Source organism: Malaclemys terrapin, chromosome 7, assembly GCF_027887155.1.
Source record: "Malaclemys terrapin pileata isolate rMalTer1 chromosome 7, rMalTer1.hap1, whole genome shotgun sequence".
Classification (NCBI taxonomy): domain Eukaryota; kingdom Metazoa; phylum Chordata; order Testudines; family Emydidae; genus Malaclemys; species Malaclemys terrapin.
The window spans coordinates 37,019,539-37,037,377 of NC_071511.1; the positions used below are offsets into that span (position 1 = coordinate 37,019,539).

The window sequence follows — 17,839 nt, forward strand, 5'->3', positions numbered from 1 at the left end:
TCAGAATAGATAAACTCCAAATTAAACCTCTGATTATTAATAAAAAGGATTCTTGAATTATAAATGTAAATTGAGCAAAAAATCCGTAACAGGCATTAACCAAATTCAGTAATGTGAGTTTAGCAGTACTTTGATCTTCCAGAACAAACCATGTCATGTGTCAAGGAAAGGATCATGGAAATCAAGCAAACAAATTTAGTCCCATATAGCCTGACCCTTGCTTATTTCAAACATTTTCAACATGTAGCAAATTTTCTATACATTAGTCCTTTCCTGAAAATTTTAGAATTTACCAAATCCCAAGTGTTGTCTCCATACTCCTGTACAGTGATTCTCAAACTTTTGTACTGGTGACCCCTTTCACATAGCAAGTCTGAGTGCAACCCCCGTTTCCCCTTATAAATAAACACTTTTTAATATGTTTGCCTCCAGCATTTATAATGGTGGTAAAGTGGGGTTTGGGGTGGAGGCTGACAGCTCATGACCCCCTGAGGGGTCCTGACCCCCAGTTTGAGAACCCCTGCTCCTACAGGAGTATTTGAATGAAGGGAGAATGACGTGGTCTTGCAAAGGAGGTTTCGTTTGGAGAAGGCAGGGTAAGGGAGTAGGAAAGGGGCTTGCAAACTTCGGCCTGAGAGCCGCATCAGGTTCCTGAAATTGTCTGGAGGGCAGGTTAGGGAAAGCTGTGCCTCCCCAAACAGCCAGGCATGTCCCAGCCCTCCGACACCCTCTCCCCCCCCCCCCCGCCCCCCCCGCGTCTCTCCTCCTGACGGCCTCCTGGGGACACGTGCCCCATCCACCCTCCCCTCCCCCCGCTCTCTGTCCTCTGACCGCCCCCGGACTCCCTGCTGCATCCAACACCCCTCTCTCCTTCCTACCTGCCCCCTCCAGGACCCCTGCCCCATCCAATCACCCCTTTTCCCTGACCACCCCTGGACACTGTTTCCCCATCCAACCCCTTCTCTCCTTCCTGACTGCCCACCCGGAACCCCTGCTCCCATTCAACCCCCCCAGTTCCCTGACCCCTATCCATCCCCCTGGCCCCTGACCACCCCCCAAACTTCCCTGCCCCCTTACCAGGCTGCCTGGAGCACCGCTGACTGGCGATGCGGCTGCACCAGGACAGGCAGCCATGCCGCGCAGCACAAAGCACTGGGGCAGGCCGGGCTTTGCAGCTGCGCTGCCCCAGGAGCTTGCTGCTTCACTGCCCAGAGCATTGCACCTGCAACGCAGTGAGCTGAGGCTGCTGAGGGAGGGGGAACAGCAGGGGAGGGGACGGGGCCTAGTCTCCCGGGCCAGGAACTCAGGGGCCGGACAGGACGGTCCAACAGGCCGAATGTGACCCGTGGACTGTAGTTTGCCCACCTCTGGAGTAGGAACACTGTCACTTTAGCAGTATTTCACATCTCTCATTAGCTGCTCATGATTTTCTCTTTATTCAAGTCTAATAAATGGTAGTGCCTCCAACTTGCAATTAAAACCCCTTGTGTGAAGGAGAGAATGGAGCCCAGCAGAACTGCATTATGCTAGCCCATGCATTCTATCATTGGGCACCCAGTGATGTGCTAAGAGCTTCGCAAAACTAGTATATATCATCCCTTCCCCAAGGAGCTTACAGTCTAAAATTGGCCCACGTGAGGGCCAAAAAAGTGTACTAATTGGTAAGATTCTGGTAACAAGGTCATGTGGTTACTCAAGTATGTACTTGTTGATAGCTAATTTCACCTGTTAGCACACTTTCTTATATATGAACATTTTTCCTTCACCCCATTTTTTCATTTTCAGATCTATTCCTGGTTTGTTTCAACATGCCGTACAATTGAAAAATGTAGTTTTGAGTACAGAACAAGTATATTTAATTTACTTAAGTTTGGTCATTTGAGACTACCTGAATTTCTGTAAACATTTTCCACAATTTTTGTTTTTAGAGGTTAACATCTAAAAACCACATGTTCTTCTTGAACCTGCTTTTTATTTTAAATTACCTTAATCATATTGTACTCTGACATTTTAGGAGGAAGTTTTCCCTTATCCAGAGGTTTCTAATGAAGAATTAGAAGAAATCAACCAGTTTGTAGGACCAGTAGAAAAATTCTTCAGTGAAGAAGGTATGGTTACTCATCTTTTTCCATACAAATGGTTTCTAATTAGTGATATTACTATAATTGAAATACACCTCTACCCCGATATAACGTGACCCGATATAACACGAATTTGGATAGAACTCGGTAAAGCAACGCTCCGGGGGGGCAAGGCTGTGCACTCCTATGGATCAAAGCAAGTTCGATATAACGCGGTTTCACCTGTCATGCAGTAAGATTTTTTTTTGGCTCCTGAGGACAGTGTTATATTGGGGTAGAGGTGTACTAAAAAGGAAACACTGTAACACTTTTTGTGCATTTATCATGACTTGTATAGTGTCACTGTTTTCCCTTGCATAGTCAATTTTCTCTTTTTGTGTGGTTCACTCATGCATCAAAGAGAAGAGAGAAATAAGAATTATTGTAAAACCACAAAAATTGAAAGGTCTCTGGGGCAGATGTAGGAATTGAAACTGCTTTTAACTTAGATTGTCCTTTAAAAGTGTGTTCCTTTCACTGTCTGTAATTTATAAGCATCTGACTTTGGTCATTTTTCCAAACAAATTCAGCAGAGGCAAACCCAAAGAGTGACTATTTCAGAAGCTATGAGTGTATAAAAACAAACTAATAGATGTTCTGCAATCTTAACTAGAGCAATGGATCAAGAGAACTTTTTGTTTAGCAAAGGCACAGTGTGATTAAATGTTTAATTGTTTCTCTGAGAGAATAGAGAAACAATTGTTGAATAACTCCTAGTTTCTTTACCAGCACTAATTGTCACTTCTGACATAGTTAAGCAGGATCATCCCCAATTTCCAGATGGCAAGTATGGGGCAAAGTCCCAGGAGGAAGTCCAGGGTCATGACGTGGATTAAAACTCCTGAGATCCTGACTGCTATTGGGCCAATAGCAATGTCCCTGTTCAAAGGAATAAGTCAGCAATTTAAGCTATGAAACTCAAAAAAATATTAAGAGTGAATGAGAAGACAATGCATATTTAAAGGGCTATGAAATCATAAAACAAATACTCTTTAGTCAGTTTTAGAGATGGTATTTAATGGAGAAATGAAAAACATTAGATTACATGGTCTAGTTGATGATGATTATTCAATTTTGTTTGGGTTCTCTGCCATTTCTAGTTAGATATTCAGGGATAATTCTGAGCAGCAAAAATGAAACTGGAGAGCTGCCTAAATGCTTGTAAACTTGATACAGTTGGCACTGAGCAAAGAAATTCAACTGAGTAGATCTCTCTGAAGCTTGGCAGTTCTCATGCACCATGCTGATGTCTCTGTCACTCTGGTGAATGAACAAGTAAACTACAAACACTTCTCTCCCAAATTAGTTAATTATACCCCAAGTATATTCTTGATATTGTGTGCTTTGTAGTCTAAACCATTAAAAAAATCAATTACTTTGTTAAAATGTTTTTTTCTGACTGAATTTCATCCCTCAACCAAGCATTGTGGTTCCCCCCTTCTACCCTTTTGGGGGGAGGGATAGCTCAGTGGTTTGAGTATTGGCCTGCTAAACCCAGGGTTGTGAACTCAATCCTTGAGGGGGGGGCCATTTAGGGATCTGGGGCAAAAATCAGTACTTGGTCCTGCTAGTGAAGGCAGGGGACTAGACTCGATGACTTTCAAGCTCCCTTCCAGTTCTATAATTTATTTATTTTAACCTCATGCAGTATTTGTCAAGTCACCTGCCTATGATGAATAGGAGTCTTTCTCAGGGAAGTGCCACTGGAATCTGCAGAATTTTTGCTTTTTTTCCTCAAGAATTTTTTTTGGCAAGGTAGCTTCAGCCTCTGTTGCTGAATAGCAACATAATGAAAACTAATGCAAGGGTGTAAACTGACAAGAATTGTTATTGTTCAGGACCTAATGGCAGCTGTGCAACTGGCAAGAACTAGATCTGTTCTTTCTTTAAAAACTACCATGTCTATTAAAATTTATTGGGATAAATGTTCTTGAGGCTTTTCTGAGACAAATTCCTGGTTATTTTTTTGTTTATCCTGAAATTTTGGTACTGTGAGAATTTCTGATAGTGTGCTAATGCTTCATACTAGCGTACACCTGAATGACCAGTATGCATAGAAATGTTCGAGATGGTTGAAAAAGCTATAGATTCTCCCCACTTCCAAGGCCCTAGTATTCATGTGTCATCACTTGGAGCTATAACTTCTGCCATTGGAACCTTCCAATCAGTTCCTTCTTGAATGCAGTCAGGGAAGGAGCACCGTGAGGAGCTGTGCCTCTTCAGCTGGAGTATTATTTCAAGTTCTTCCCAGAAGCTGTTCTTGTAGAAATCTCTTCAGTTTTATTTTCTTTGGGGATCATTCACTTCTTGCCATGTAAGAAACGACTGGAAGATTCCAAGGGCTGTTGTCATATGCTATCTAGGAGCCACCATGGAGAGAGGAGTTGGCTCAATTTCTCTCCCACTATTGCTGCCTTAGGGACTAAACCAGTAGAAGCAGAATTGCAAGGTCAAGTAACTTCTCCTTACAGGAACATACCTGAGGGGTTTTATTTCCCTGCAGTCTGTAGTGGTAACCTTCATATGCAGTGGGTCACAGTATTCCACCTTATATCTACTTCAAAACTATGGTAGTGAGCTGTAATAGTTCAGTAGCTGATGATTGCTGGGGGCTGTTTAATGCTTTTCCAGATGCAGGGGAGTGAGGGGTTAGGGCGTGTTAGGCAGTGTTGTTAAAGGCAGTCTGAAGCTAATAGGAGCAGTTTCTGTAAAGTTAAATGGGTAAAGCATTTCTGCACCTGCTGGAGCATGAGTCGAAAGTTAGGGTGCTGGAACATAGTCTGCTTTGCTGCTGAGTATGCTTTGAGATGCTAGAGGAGAATACTTCTTGTTGAGGGGGTGGGGGAAGGTGAGACACTCAGATTGCTCCTCTTTCCATTAGCCATATCCTGTTTTGCAGGTCTGTGCTCTCATGTTGATTATTGAGAATAGAGGTTCTGCTGCTATTAACTTGCATTAGCATGCCATGGTATTGAGAATGCTGCTGCAGCTTGCCTGCTTTGCACTGATTCAAATACTCTTGCGGAGAGGCACGCTTGCTGTAACCTGTCATACTTCTACTTTCAGTGGACTCTAAAAAGATTGACCAAGATGCTAAAATCCCACCAGAAACTCTAAAGGGATTGAAGAACCTTGGACTCTTTGGCATGCAGATTCCAGAGGAATATGGTGAGTGAAAAAAGATACTGAAAGTAGAACCAAACAATTTCTTCTTCCTTTCAGTACAGAATGCACCATAAGGCATCACATGCCACTTCCCCCTGTTTTCAAGTCCTTGGCTGAAATGGAGAGGGCTTGGTGTTGCATGGGCATCTGTCTCACAGCACTTGCTCAAGATGCATAAAATTCTACTTGATTAAAAGAACTGGTTTACGAGACAAATTGTGGTGTCTGATGGAACTGTCCATATTGAAGCCACTACCTTAGACTCACTCAAGTAAGCAGTGAACCCAGTTGTCCACTTTAAAAGCTTAATAGCTGCTTTGAGACATAGTTGTATTTTCTCTATAACCATAATGGAAAAATGGGTCTTAAAGGGGGATTTGAAGGAGGACTGGATAGTGGCTTTAAAAACTAGTTTGGCCTAGGTATGTGGTGTATAAAGAGCAACCTGAACTACAATGCATTTGCTGCAGTGACTATAATAGTGCTGAATAAAGCTGGGAAGCAGACATAACTCAGAGTTCTTGTGCTTTAGTTAGTTTAGATCTTCTTTTAACCATACTCTTGTGTGTTGATGCATGCAAGTTGACCGTTACTTATTTTTGTTTAATTTCTCATGAGTGCCACAGAGATGCAAATCGTATTTCTGCAAAGCTCTGAGCACAGAATCCATTTGATCCCATTCCAAGACAATACATAACACAAATAACTAAAAAGAAAATATGGAAGAGGTTTTTTTTTTTTTTTTGAATAATGAAATTGTCATGTTAGTCACTCGAATTCATAGCAGGTTTAATTTTGTCTTAGAATATATCAAATTATCTACTGCTCTGGTAGTCTTAAAACAGTCTTTGTAATGCCAAATGTGTCTGAGTAACAGGAGAAGACCCTTTTTTTTTTTTTTTTTTTTTTGAAAATCTGAAGTCTGTGTGCACAACTAATATTCTCATCAGCCAATAGGTGTGTTTACATGCAGACAGCTAATTAGACACCATTTCTGTGTGGGGATCTCAGGCTTTTTCCAAATATCTTCTAGCTTTTTCTCTTTTACTTTTTTGTATGTAGTCTATATTGAAATATTTTATTAGACCTGCAATGCTGAGTGGGTTGGTGCACCAGGAGAAAATGCACTGAGATGCATCATAGTGAAATGGATACATCATATAACACTTTACATTAATCAAACTTATGACAATCCTTCTGTGAAAGAGAATCTGATCTAGCATAAGCCTCTGTTTGAGAGTTGCTGGTTTGTTCATGCTGTGTTTGTTTTTACAGAGTTGAAGACAGGATTGTAAAGTTGTTCTGGCATAAGAATTTTTTGCAATCACTTCGTATGAAATGGGACATGATTGCATTCTAAAAGTAGATTAGGAAAAATCAGTCCAGGGATTGGGAAAGAGGGAAAGATTGTCCGAGGGGTACAATAAATCTTCTTAATCTTTCTCTTCTCTTGTAAAGTGCAAGCCAACTTGGCTTTGCTTTTACTCTTCATGTTCTTGTCTTCTGTACCAGGTATAATGACATCAGCACTCTTCTGAGATTGTTTGTTAAACTATGCTCCCTCTGCTGGCTGTTTCTGCAGCTGTTGAGCAAAACAATCATACGTGAACAGTAGCTGGGTTTCTTAAAAACTGAGTGAAGAACTCTAAACCAAACTAGATATGCTTGAAAGATCATTTATCTAATACTACATAAGTTTAATTTTTGTCCTAACACTCCTTTTGACATAAAGAAGGAAATGCTGAGTATTCACTGGACTTTGTTTTCTAACATTCAGTGGACTGAATGATGCAAGTTCCAGGAGTGTGTGTGTGTGTGTGTGTGTATATATATATACACACACACACACACACACACACACACACACACACACAATTATACATGCACCTCTACCTCGATATAATGCTGTCCTCGGGAGCCAAAAACAATCTTACCGCGTTCTATCGAACTTGCTTTGATCCACTGGAGTGTGCAGCCCGCCCCCCCCCCCCGGAGCACTGCTCTACCGCGTTATATCCGAATTCATGTTTTATCAGGTCGTGTTATATCGGGGGGGGGGGGTGTATGTCAACTTCTCTGGGTAGAACTAAAATATGTATGCTTCCGCACCTGGAAAAAAACAAACTATAAGCAAATTTAAAAAGTTATTTTGTTTCTTCTAAAATGTGTTCCTCCTAAATTGCTATGAATACAGTGTGGTGTTCACTTTGTGGGCAAACTATATGTTTCAATTACAATTAATATACTGTTAAAGGCTTCCTCATCATTCTTTGAGCTTTTAAGACACTATGTTTTTGTTTTTCTATACTTCAAAGTATTTCTCTCTGTAGGGACAGCTCTTAAAGCAGTGACATGTATATGGATTGACAAAAGGAAAACTTTTTTCCCCCCCAGGTGGACTTGGTCTTTCAAATACAATGTATGCACGTTTAGGAGAAATCATTTCTCTAGATGGCTCTGTTGCGGTTACTTTGGCAGCTCATCAAGCAATAGGGCTTAAGGTAACACTGCGTTATTTTATTTGTTGTACACAGCTTCTAGAGGCTAGATGATATGAACTTACATTCAAGTGTAGATTTGGAGGTGTTGACTTATTTTGATAACCAATAAATAACTACCACCTGTTCATAGTAAATCAGGGGCTGCATTTTGACTTCATACTGGCCTGCTGTAAATTTGTTTCAAGAGTTTTCCTCCCATACACTAATCTCCTTTAAGTGCTTTGAAATCTACTGATGAAAAGTACTATAAAAGAACAAAGTACTGTTTATTATTCTCTTCTTGTGGCCAGTCTGGGATATTTGGGGTTAACCCTTCCCACTGCCAGAGAGCAATCAAAATTTTGTTGAGACTGCATCCTGACCTGGTACACACACAAAGCTCTTAATTTGTATAAAAACATCGGATTGTAACTTGGTTTCCTTTTGATAAGAAGCCCTGCCTATAAAGATCTAAAGAAAAAGAAAATTCATTTTATATTAAATGTTTTGGAAAACAAGTAGGTCACGCCTTGGTCTTTCCTTGATACCCTTTTTATTTATAGTACAGCAATGGCAATAAAAGTACCACATTGTCTAATGGAGTGGGCTACCTGTAGGACTAAGGGGCTAGTCCAGGTTCCATGCTCATGTAGTTATTGGTCTCTTTGAGCTGGACAACTAGGATTTCAGTTGTGATGGTAGGCTACTAGATACCCTGTCCAAAAGGAAGTGGTCTAATGCCAGCTCATTTCAGGCAGTTGATCAGCTATCTGATGATACCTTTATTAATTGGACATTAATATGTCAAACACAATTTCAGTCTATTAAGTATATAATTAGATAAAATCATTAAGATTTTAACGTACAAATTTTCTGTATATTATGAACGAAACATTGTGTAAATGGTGCTTTACTTCTTAAACATCATATGTTGGGAAGTCTCTTATTCATTTCTTTGTCTAGGGAATCCTGATTTTTGGCACTGATGAGCAGAAAGCAAAGTATCTACCTAAATTGGCATCTGGGGAGCATATTGCAGCTTTTTGCCTTACAGAACCAGGAAGGTAACATTATTTTGTAACTAAAAATGTGTGTTTTTTTTTTTTGTTTTTTTTTTTTGACAGACATTAGTTTGGTTTGTTACAATAGCACCTACTTAAAATCTTAATCTGTTTTGTGTGTGACTTTAAGGGGGATGTTATCAATAAACGATACAGTAGAACTTTGGGAATGGAAGTTGTTCTGAAATGTATAACTCTAAACGAAATGTTACGGTTGTTCCTTCAAAAGTTTACAACTGAACATGACTTAATACAGCTTTGAAACTTTAGTATGCAGAAGAAAAATGCTGCTTTTCACCATTTTAATTTAAATGAAACAAGCACAGAAACAGTTTCCTTACCGCATCAAATCCTTTTTAAACTTTCCCTTCATATTTTTTTAGTAGTTCACATTTAATACAGTGCTGTATTGTATAGTATTGGCGTGTGTGTGCCTGCTGCCTGATTTCATACTTCCGGTACCAAATAAGGTGTGTGGTTGACTGATCAGTTCGTAACTCTGAGGGTCTACTTTATTTCAAACTACATAATTCATCTTCTCCCATGGAGGTACACCTGTGGCTTCCATGAAGTTACTAATGTTTTTTTTGACTTAGGCTATGTTCATTGGCCCAAACCTTGCCATATCAGACGCATTCATTTGTCAATGGAACTGAATATGGTCTAAAGGACGCTATTGGCTGTGCAGGGAACATTCTGACACCATGAGCACTGAACTGGTTACTCTGAGCTTCTGTGAAATTGTTAGAGAAAAATTATGAAACTGTTTCTGTGCTTGTTTAAATTAAGATGGTGAAAAGCAGCATTTTTCTTCAATATCTGGCTCAGTTAACAGAAACAGTATTAAGAAACCTTTGGGCTTGTCTGTGTGGCAAACTGGGGTATGAATCTACCCTGCACTTCCTGCCAGGGACAAGATGTGCAACAATATAGCATGAATTATGGGGAGCTGCTTCTGTGCTTCAAACCAGCTAGGCATTGTGACTCTGGGTTTTTAATCCTGCATTCCAGTACTTCAAAAATGTAGCAAAGCTAAGTTGCTTATCAAGGATGTAATTTCTAAAATATTCTAGCTGTTCCTAGTCAATGTGGCACCATACAGTATAAAATAAGTGAGACTCCAGAGAGAGCTCTCTTAAGAGGACTACACTTGAAGGTATATTTCTTCAGCAGCCATTGGATTTAGAAAGTTTCACTTTTATTTAGAAACTGAACTTGAGGCATCAGCGTTTGAAATTTTGGACCTATATTTGTATCCCTTATAGTGTTTCTGGAAACTAAGCACATTTTAACTACTACTTTGGGTTCTAGTGGAAGTGATGCAGCATCCATCCAGACCAGAGCTACCATGAGTGAAGATGGGAAAAGCTTTTTACTAAATGGCTCAAAGGTATGTGACAAAGTTCTATTCTTGACTCCGTGGGTCCTGCGTTTCCTGATGGATTTTGCTAGCCTAAGAAGCTCACTATGACCCTCCACGTAGCCCTTCTCTCTCTAGAGGCAAGCATCACAGTCTACTAAGCCATTTTCATCATAAGCCAGCAAGGGAGGTGAGGAGAAGCTACCCTCCCTTGCACAGTCTCTGTCTCCCAGTATCAGTGATTAATCGGGGAGGGGGAGCCCGGGCCTGCCCTCTAGTCCGGGCTCCAGTCCAGGGACCCTAAAATTAGCAGCTATGGAAGCTTCCTTTTTGGAAATAGGACGTGTACAATTCCCTGGGCCACTTGCCCACAGCAGCCCCCACTCAATATCTTCTTCACAATTACCTTAGAGTCTCCTTCCTTGCGCCTGATATAGATTTGTACTGCTTCATTCCTCCAACAGCGCGGCTCCCTCCTATAGCTCCTGACACCCACACCTCACTGACTAATTGGGAGGCTTTTTAACTAGTTCCAGCCAGTCCTTGATTAGCTTCAGGTGTCCCAATCAATCTAGCTATCTCCACTGCCTTCTAGAAGGATCTTAATTGGCCCCAGGTGTCTTGATTAACCTGGAGCAACTGCCATTTGGTTACCATGGTACCAGGGATTTGTTTAGCCTGGGGGTAACATACCTGTTCCTCACTACTTTACTATAGCCATCTGGCCTTGCCCCATCACAGGTATTTATCCGTAGAATTGTTGCCGGCCCAGAGGGCCCCGAGGGGGCAACAGGGTTCGTTGCCCAGTGTGCGCCGCACCAATAGACACACCAGGGTGGAGAAGCAGACATACCAGGGTGGAGAAGCAAACCAAGTTTATTTGAGATCTCTAAAAGGCACTAGGAGACCAGCAGGTCTCAAATCAAGCGCAGCACATACAAGCAAGTTTTTTCCCTTTTATATTCCAAGCTGTTTGTGTGTAAGCCTTTGTTCTGGTTTCTTCCTACCCCTCCCTCCCCGACAACAGTTACAGCAGGCAGTACATTGGAAACGTTCCCGTTCGCATGCTTGTCTTTGACCTTGCAAGCTCTACGCACTAGGTCTTTCCCTCCTCCTTTTCCCCCGCATTATCACTAAAAGTTTTGCTAGTGTGAACTGCAGCTGTCTGCTAGAAAAAGCTGGCCATTACATTTCTGCTCCGGCCTGCTTCAGCATTAGGCTGCTAGCATATAGGTAGGTTAAAGTTCACAAGATGGAGTTACTGTGGCTCATTTAGACCCAGAGCAGGGAGGTTTCATCGGCACTTATGGCCTTCCATCCCCCCCAAGTTACCTGGTAGCTGCCTAGTGACACCAACAGAATGATGAATTGAAATATTTACTTTTAGTATGAGTTTCATAGGAAGCATTCCTATGTCATGGAGCATTGTTCATCTTGTTCTCCCAAATGACAATTTAACTTGGCAGCTTCCTTTGACTTCTGAGAATCCCAAGCTAGTAAAGAACAGTGTCAAAAAGACAGTTCATTCAGTCTTGAGGCCAAAAGAAATTACTACTCAGAATAACCTTTCCTAATCCTTGGTAAAAAGGTTAAGGAGGTCTCACTCTGTGAACATGCTTTTCTTCTCTGCATTTCCCCATCCTATTTCCTGCTTTATTCCGAGAGTCTGCCCCCTCACTGTGCACGCTCAGGTGAGGAGAAAACCTGAAATCTCCCCCCCCCCCCCCGGCTCTTTTCCTTTTCTGGCCAAGGTTTTGTTGAATACTTTAAGGAAATATTAACTCTGACTTGGAAGTAGAGCTGGTCAGGCCACTTTTTTGGCTAAATTATGAATGCTGTTTCATCCAAGCCAAAACGTTTGGTGAGACACATTGGTTTTGATGTATGAAAATTTTGTTGGTTAGGGCACTGGGCTGGCATGTGGAAGACTCAGGTTGAACTCCCTGTTCTGCCTGATTCAGAACCGTTTTTTATCCCAGATCACTCTGAAACAAATAGCTTCAAGGCTCTGCTCCAGTGTCACAGTTTCAGAGTTAACTTCGCCCTCGACACCCCACCGTTTTAGCCTCCTTGAGAGGGCATTCATTTCACATTTCAGGCTTCCTATCCATCACCTCTCTTGGGTGGAGGTGATGTCTCCTACTCCAGACCAAGGGTTTAAGCTTGCACTCCTTTTGCACTTCACTGTGATTTCCCCAACAGTCCAGACTGGTGTCAAATACCTGTGATTTTGTTCTCTCTCAGGGGGTACTACAGTGTACACCAGTTACCAACCACCTTCACAAAGCAAAGTATACTTGTTCCTAGGGCAAAAGCATTAGAGAAAACATATTACCAAAAAAAAAAATTGACATCCTCTGGTCAGCTCTTATTGGAAGTATAACCTTGCCGTAGTCACAAAGCCAGTGCAAGAGCAGAGATTAAAACTTGACGGAATGAGTCAGTCCTGTGCTGAGACAGCTTCTGTTATGAAATAATACAGCTTTGTATCTATCACAGCACAGCTCATGTACTTTTTTCTTTTCCCCACCTCCTCTCCCAGATCTGGATATCCAATGGTGGCCTGGCAGACATTTTCACTGTGTTTGCAAGGACTGAGATTGTTGATAAAGATGGTGCAAAAAAAGACAAAATTACTGCCTTCGTTGTAGAAAGAGCCTTTGGTGGAGTCACTAATGGGAAGCCAGAAGATAAACTGGGTATTCGAGGATCTAATAGTAAGAAACATTTAAATTCATTTTTTTCATAGAAGTGTTTCAAAATTAATGTATTTATCAGAATCAACAAGCAAATCCATTTTGGTCGGATAATACACTATATTCCAGTTGGATTGTGGAGGTTTTGATTCCTATTAAACATCCGTCTCAGTTTTCTGCAGAGACAGTTCAAAGTGCACTTTCACAAATATAAAAATCCATTTTAAATAATTACCTTCTCATCTGCTAATTGTCATCCATTTCCAAACCTCTCATCTTGCCATGGAAATTCCCTGGGAGCTGGTTTCTCTTTGTTCTATTTATTGGTAGATCTTATTCTTCACCCTCAGTCATTCAGTTGTCTGTATTCTTTCGGTCTATCTTCCAGTTCCAGACAAGACTGTAGTTCTCCCCAGTCGTGCTGTACAAGTTAGCAATATTAGTATTTGTACATTTCATAAATTAAAATGCCAACTCCCATCTTTCTTCCCCTTAACTTATTTGGCAAAGTGTATTTAATTCTGTTGTGTTGTATTGAGAAAAATCCAACTCCTAGTAGAGAAAGTAAGTTATTGAATGTTGCTATATCTTTTAACAGTATTTCTCAAAAGTTTTCTGAAATAATTGAATGCTATTTTTATTTCAGCCTGTGAAGTACACTTTGAAAACACAAAAGTACCTGTAGAGAATGTAATTGGAGAAGTAGGAGGGGGATTTAAGGTGAGTTGTGAAGAATAATTATCTTTAAACCTACCACAAAGATGTCTTTGGGGAAGAGAATTTGTTGTTTGGTGCCAGATTTAGCCCTAGCTCTAAAAGGACAAACATATTTGTTAATCTCTGAGATCGCTAAACGTGAAAAAGATTAGAGGATGGAATTACTCTGTTTATCTTTTGTATGCAGTCAGTTTCGTATGTCCCGTTCTCTGCGTTCATAGGCACTCCCTTTCTTAAGCTCTGCAGTAGTGCATGTAACAGAGCAGCTTCTGCTACTGGAGTTTCGTTAGATGGTGCTTCACTTTTTCCATCGAAGATGACTAAAACTGTTTGAAAAGTTGAAATTTACTAACAATTTTCAACTTTCACTTTACCCATCCTGGAGTGGGTGATACAGAGCAGATGATAATAGCATTGGAGAAAGTTGAACAACTTTGGATATCTCCCCTCATGTGAATGTGCACCTGTGAGTGAAGCTGTAAATGGCTCTTTGAAATTTTCCTGTCCCCAACCCTACTCTTGCAGCCAACCTGCCATAGGAAGAGCTCACATGCAGAGGGATGTAAGTTCAAGGCAGCAGCCCACAGGCACAAAATTTGTATTTTGTGTTACTTTGATGCTTAGCATTGCTGCGAAAGTGTACTGATCCAGACCTTTGGAGTCACCAGTGGAGACTTCCCTGCCAAGCAACATGTAACTGTCCGCTGAGTAGGGAACAAGGAGAGTGAGGAAATGCCACAAAAAACAGAAATTAAGATGATGCAGGGAGGGGAAAGAAATAAAAGGGAAAACGAAGCTGGCCGAAAAGGAGGGGGTTGGGAGTGGGGAGAATAAAAGAATATAGTAGGAAATTCTGGAGGACATAAGGGGCTACCCATTAGCTAATCATCACAAAAGGATTCTACCCGTATGAAAGGCAGCGAACCACTGCTGAGATACTTGAACGTGAACTGAGTGTAAAGACCTAACTGAGCATTTATATGTGAGCATGATACAAGCTGCTTCCTTTCTTAGGGTACATCTACACTACAGGGGGGAGTCGATTTAAGATACGCAAATTCAGCTACGTGAATAGCGTAGCTGAATTCGACATATCGCAGCCGACTTACCCCACTGTGAGGGCGGCGGCAAAATCGACTTCTGCGGCTTTGTCGACGGTGCTTACTCCCACCTCCGCTGGTGGAGTAAGAGCGTCGATTCGGGGATCGATTGTCGCGTCCCGTCGGGACGCGATAAATCGATCCCCGAGAGGTCGATTTCTACCCACCGATTCAGGCGGGTAGTGTAGACCTAGCCCCCATGTTTAGAAAAGAAAAGGTTAGAATCAGAATCAGTTGATGAATTTGGTAAATGGGATGTGATCAGTGACGAGAGCTATAAGGTTTAAGCTACAGTGAAAGTAATCTTGTTATATTTGTAGTTAGTGTTTAAATGAAACCCATCTGGGGAGAAATAAAGATGCTAGATGTCAACAGAAAAATTCTTGGCGAAAAGGTAGAAATATTACGTAAGATTTCATGGGATAATCAATAAAGGAAATGGGAAAGTGAAGATATGAAGTAGCCTATACCCAAGGGCTGCATTTCATAACAACCAGCCAAAAATATGTCAAGAATCTGTAAATCATGTGGATTAACAAAGTGCGAAGAGTGAAAAAGGTTAAATGAGGCCAAGCAGAGAGTAATTTCAGGTACAGGAGAACAGCAAAGACTGAAAATGAAGCCGTTTTGAAGGAATGGGGGGAAAGCACAAGGACAGGTAGAGAATGAGAAGATTGTAAAAGAGATTAAAGTAAATCTGACATTTAAGTACATAAGGAGCACAAAATCAATAAAGGAGACAGAAGGGACTCTTAAGAGATAGTAAGAGTAATTTATTTACAGAAGAGGACAGATACTGGCAAAGTAATTGAATTCTTGTACTTAGTTTATAAAGGAGTTAAGAGTTCAGATGCCAGAAAGTGAGACAGTCTTCAAGGGGAGCAGAAGAAATGCTGAAAGAAATTGATTGTGCTGGAACAGGTGATCAAGAAATTAGAACTTGTGGGGGACTGAAAAACAAACTTCAAACTCCTAGTAAAATTGTTTATAGTTTTTAAATTACACTTGAAATGAAGGTTGAATATAAGATTGATATCCTGAACAAAGGCTAACAATTGTCTGTATTTAAAAAGATATTTAGGGAATGTCTGATAAAATACAAACCTTAGCTTCATTTCAGTGGGAAAATACTGAAAACATTGATCACAAGCTTAATAGACAGATGGAAAATAATGGGTTGTCTGCATAATTCGCAAGGGCTACCATAGAAATATTAAATAAAACCTGATATAAGTAAATGCATTGCTTACCTGCCTTGTTAAATATATGCCATGGGCAGTGAATTTGTCACAGAAAACTTTCAAGCATTGCAGATGATGAGTTTTGGTAAACCTTATTTAAAGTTTTGTGACTTATCCTGAACTAGTTTAGCAAAATATTCCTTCCTCTTGTGTTTATGAAGCAAAAAGTCATGAAATTCTCAAACTGCCCTTTTTGTGTTAAGTAACATCACCTTGTCAGATTTCTGAAAATGTAATTAATATTCACATAAAATATTTAGCCTAAATTTAAGTATTAGCTATAAAAACAAATATTCTTCTTTGAATGCTTGCACGTGTCCATTTCACTGTAGGTGTATGTGCACCTAGTGCACAGTTATCAGAACTTTATCCCTCAGCAGTACTCATCCGGGCAGCTCGAGCACCCTCTGTCTCCACATGCCACTGTGTGCTGGTGTAAGAGGGTGGAACCACTCTGACCCCCCTCAGTTCCTTCTTACCGCCAGTGGTGGTTGTAGGTGCGATCTCAGACTTGTTGTCTTAAGAATCCCTCGCCCCTTTGCATGTATATACTGTTACTGTTAGCAAGTAGTTAAATTGGTTAGTTTTAGCAAGTCTTTGTGATAGATTTGAATCTTAAGTCTTTTTTGGACTAGTTTTCATCTTATCCCAGTGCTGAAACGATGCTGCGCTCACCAGGTTTTAAGTCCTGCCGCAAGTGCATTGAACCTATTGTAAAAGTTACTAGTGATCCCCCCCCAACCCCCCCTTAACAGAGTAGCCGTTATGTCAGCCAGCGGCCGTTAGGGGAAAGCAGACACCTTAAACACAGTAACCTAAACTTTTCAACTGTTTTTCCTTCAAGGCCTTAAGGTAGTTGGAGCTGGTCCCAAGCCGGTTTTCACTAACCAGATAGCAAAAGCACGGGTCTAACCACCACCAGTCAAGTGTTAACACTGCAAAAACCTTGGTCTGAATGTATAAAAAATCTGTAAAATGTGTGTAAAACAAAGTTTTTGTACTAAGGTGCAAAGCTCTCCTTTCTTCTGCAAAATAAAGCAACCCTTCCTTATCCCTGTCTGGCTGTTATTGGCTCTCAGCTAGGTAAACGCAATATTTCGGTAACACTATGCTGGTCAGTGACCCACACCCGGCCTGCCTGAAATGTTTGGGAGAATCCCACATCAGTGACACATGTCACATTTTGTCAGATTTAAGTCCTACTCAAAAAAAGATAGAGCAATGAGGCTCAGATGTTTGCTCATGGAGGCAGCACTTCGCCCCCCTTCCCCATCGTACTCATCACACACAGCTTGCGCCCCAAGTACGTCAGCCTTGGCGCAGAGTGTGCCAGAGATGTCTGCAGCTCCTCAGTTCCATTTACTGGTACTGAAGAAAAGACTTAAACCCTCCTTAAGCTCAGTACCTAGCTTGGGGTTGTTGGTGCCGAAGCCTAGTAGAGGCAGAGACTCTCTGGAGCCTGTGCTAGGTCCATTGAGGGTGTCCCCTGAAAAGCCTCTGTGGCAGAGCCATCAGTCATTGCTGCTCCCAGCCACCCTGGAGGCCTATGCAGCTGAAAGGGACCTGCTTAGCCTCTTAGTTGGTATCCCCACTAGTGCAAGAAGGTTTACAGTCTGTATTCATGCCAGTGGTGCCTACCTCTCTGTGTCAGGAACTCATGGTACCATTACCTCCAATGATATCCCTAGTACCATCATCCCTTCGCTTGGGCTACCTATCTCCGGTCCCAACTGGTTCTGCCTCCCTCCTCCCCAATTTTGGATGTTTCGCATTCTTCTCCTTCAGACTCAGAGGTGCATCCCTCTGCCATCCAAGACAGAGGGCATACATTCCATCAGACTTGAGGACCATGGGTCATGCAAGAGTCACAGCACTGGCCTTTTCCTCCTTCTAAGGGGT

General features: G+C 41.4%; 1 protein-coding gene across 1 annotated transcript in view; it reads left to right on the forward strand.

Moving 5' to 3' along the window:
* The window catches only part of ACAD9 (acyl-CoA dehydrogenase family member 9), a 50,847-nt gene that overhangs the window by 3,466 nt on the left and 29,542 nt on the right, over positions 1-17,839 (forward strand). Inside the window, exons 2-8 of the mRNA XM_054034560.1 lie at positions 2,015-2,108; positions 5,187-5,288; positions 7,680-7,786; positions 8,729-8,829; positions 10,138-10,216; positions 12,729-12,903; positions 13,529-13,602. Coding sequence (XP_053890535.1) covers positions 2,015-2,108; positions 5,187-5,288; positions 7,680-7,786; positions 8,729-8,829; positions 10,138-10,216; positions 12,729-12,903; positions 13,529-13,602 — 732 coding nt within the window. The remainder of the gene's footprint in view (positions 1-2,014; positions 2,109-5,186; positions 5,289-7,679; positions 7,787-8,728; positions 8,830-10,137; positions 10,217-12,728; positions 12,904-13,528; positions 13,603-17,839) is intronic.